Raw genomic sequence first — 2624 nt, 5'->3', positions numbered from 1 at the left:
GCAAGTTACTCTCCCCCGAGGCCCTGCCCGCCAGGCATCAACATAAACTAATCCTTGCATACAAGCCATAAACAAAACCATGGATTTGGAGACAGCAACGGGAGAATCCCAGAGCTACTCAGTTGTGGAAATGAGTGGGGGAGCATGAAGCCATGGCCGGGGGGCTGGTAGCCCCGGCTCCTCCGTCGCCTGCCCTGTCCTCAGCCTGGGAAAGGCTCCTTGTCTGCACAGGAGGGCCTTAAATGTTGTGAAAGCATCAGTCACCTGCTGCCGGAACATCACACATTGCAGACCTGCCCGCGTGCCGCGGGGTGCCGCAGTCGGGGTGGCCTGTGTGTGCTTGAGCCCTGACCCCCACCATGCACTACACTGAAGTTACACCTGCCCCGGTGGTATCCACGCACTACACTGAAGTTACACCTTCCCCGGTGGTATCCACGCACTACACTGAAGTTACACCTTCCCCGGTGGTATCCACGCACTACACTGAAGTTACACCTCCCCCGGTGGTATCCACGCACTACACTGAAGTTACACCTCCCCCGGTGGTATCCACGCACTACACTGAAGTTACACCTGCCCCGGTGGTATCCACGCACTACACTGAAGTTACACCTTCCCCGGTGGTATCCACGCACTACACTGAAGTTATACCTTCCCCGGTGGTATCCACGCACTCTGCCCCGGTGGTATCCACGCACTACACTGAAGTTACACCTTCCCCGGTGGTATCCACGCACTACACTGAAGTTACACCTCCCCCGGTGGTATCCACGCACTACACTGAAGTTATACCTTCCCCGGTGGTATCCACGCACTCTGCCCCGGTGGTATCCACGCACTACACTGAAGTTACACCTTCCCCGGTGGTATCCACGCACTACACTGAAGTTACACCTCCCCCGGTGGTATCCACGCACTACACTGAAGTTATACCTTCCCCGGTGGTATCCACGCACTCTGCCCCGGTGGTATCCACGCACTACACTGAAGTTACACCTTCCCCGGTGGTATCCACGCACTACACTGAAGTTACACCTTCCCCGGTGGTATCCACGCACTACACTGAAGTTACACCTCCCCCGGTGGTATCCACGCACTACACTGAAGTTATACCTGCCCCGGTGGTATCCACGCACTACACTGAAGTTACACCTTCCCCGGTGGTATCCACGCACTACACTGAAGTTATACCTTCCCCGGTGGTATCCACGCACTCTGCCCCGGTGGTATCCACGCACTACACTGAAGTTACACCTTCCCCGGTGGTATCCACGCACTCTGCCCCGGTGGTATCCACGCACTACACTGAAGTTACACCTTCCCCGGTGGTATCCACGCACTACACTGAAGTTACACCTCCCCCGGTGGTATCCACGCACTACACTGAAGTTATACCTTCCCCGGTGGTATCCACGCACTCTGCCCCGGTGGTATCCACGCACTACACTGAAGTTACACCTTCCCCGGTGGTATCCACGCACTACACTGAAGTTACACCTTCCCCGGTGGTATCCACGCACTACACTGAAGTTACACCTCCCCCGGTGGTATCCACGCACTACACTGAAGTTATACCTTCCCCGGTGGTATCCACGCACTCTGCCCCGGTGGTATCCACGCACTACACTCAAGTTACACCTTCCCCGGTGGTATCCTCACAGCATCCGATCTACAAGCAGCCCCTCCTGACCCCCCCACATTTGTGACGTGCTGAAAATCACCCGCCCTCCTTCATTCCACAGCAGAAGGCAGTAACTGCATCCCCAGCGTGGCCCCCAGGTAGACACAACTGAGCGCGAGATGAAACGCCCCACGCTCTGCAAGGGTATTTACTTTCCAGCACGAGTTCTAGTTACCTTAGAGCACGAGGTGACGCCAACTATAACAGGTGACTTTCTATGGTTTTGAACATTTAAAATGTGAGCCTAACTTTAACGCGCCTGCAACCTTTTGGGCAGATTTATTCTCCATTTGCACGAAATGTGCGTAATTTGTTTACGCAACGTCGGCCCAAAACTGACTCCATATTTATATTTTGACATTAGACTCGTCTAACGTCCAAATACTGGAGTTTGCACCATTTTATAGGTGCATGAATCTACCTTTCATCAATGAGATGCAAGGTAGGCGTTCCAATCTAAAAAAATTGTGCTAACCCCATAGTCCCTTATTTACCGCCCCCCCCTCCTGTCCTAAAATAACGCACAGGTGGGAAGAGGCGCTAAATACTGGTGCAAATCTTGCTTTGCAACATTATTTAACGCCTAGGTCAGGCCAGGTGTTAGGGGACCTGTGGACCCATTTCCTTGGTTGAACACCATGGAATGGGTCCACAGGTGCCCTTCTCAAGCCCCAGGTACACCCCCACCCACACCAGAGGGACACCGGAGTATGGGGGACCCCATCCCAGGTAAGCAGAGTAAGTATAGATAAGTATTTTTTATTTTAAAATTATAGAGCCATCGAGGGCCCAACTTGGGACCCCCTGCATGGCACAGGGTGCAATTGCCATGCCCAAGGGACACTGGTCGTCTGTGCTGGCCATTGGGATGGTGGACATGACTCCTGTCTTTCCTAAGACAGAAATCATGTGGTATGGATGGTTTTGCATCAGAAAATTA

General features: G+C 53.5%; 1 protein-coding gene across 1 annotated transcript; it reads left to right on the top strand.

Annotated features, from left to right (window-relative positions):
- Window positions 1-359: 359 nt before the first annotated feature.
- Window positions 360-1709, top strand: LOC138249006 (uncharacterized). Its single transcript, XM_069203062.1, has one exon. The coding sequence runs from the start codon at window positions 360-362 to the stop codon at window positions 1707-1709; it is 1350 nt and encodes a 449-aa protein (XP_069059163.1).
- The last annotated feature ends 915 nt before the right edge of the window (window positions 1710-2624 follow it).

This window comes from Pleurodeles waltl, chromosome 8, assembly GCF_031143425.1.
Source record: "Pleurodeles waltl isolate 20211129_DDA chromosome 8, aPleWal1.hap1.20221129, whole genome shotgun sequence".
In the NCBI taxonomy this organism is placed as follows: domain Eukaryota; kingdom Metazoa; phylum Chordata; class Amphibia; order Caudata; family Salamandridae; genus Pleurodeles; species Pleurodeles waltl.
The sequence above is the reverse complement of the archived record's forward strand: the minus strand, read 5'-3'. Positions and strand labels throughout refer to the sequence as shown.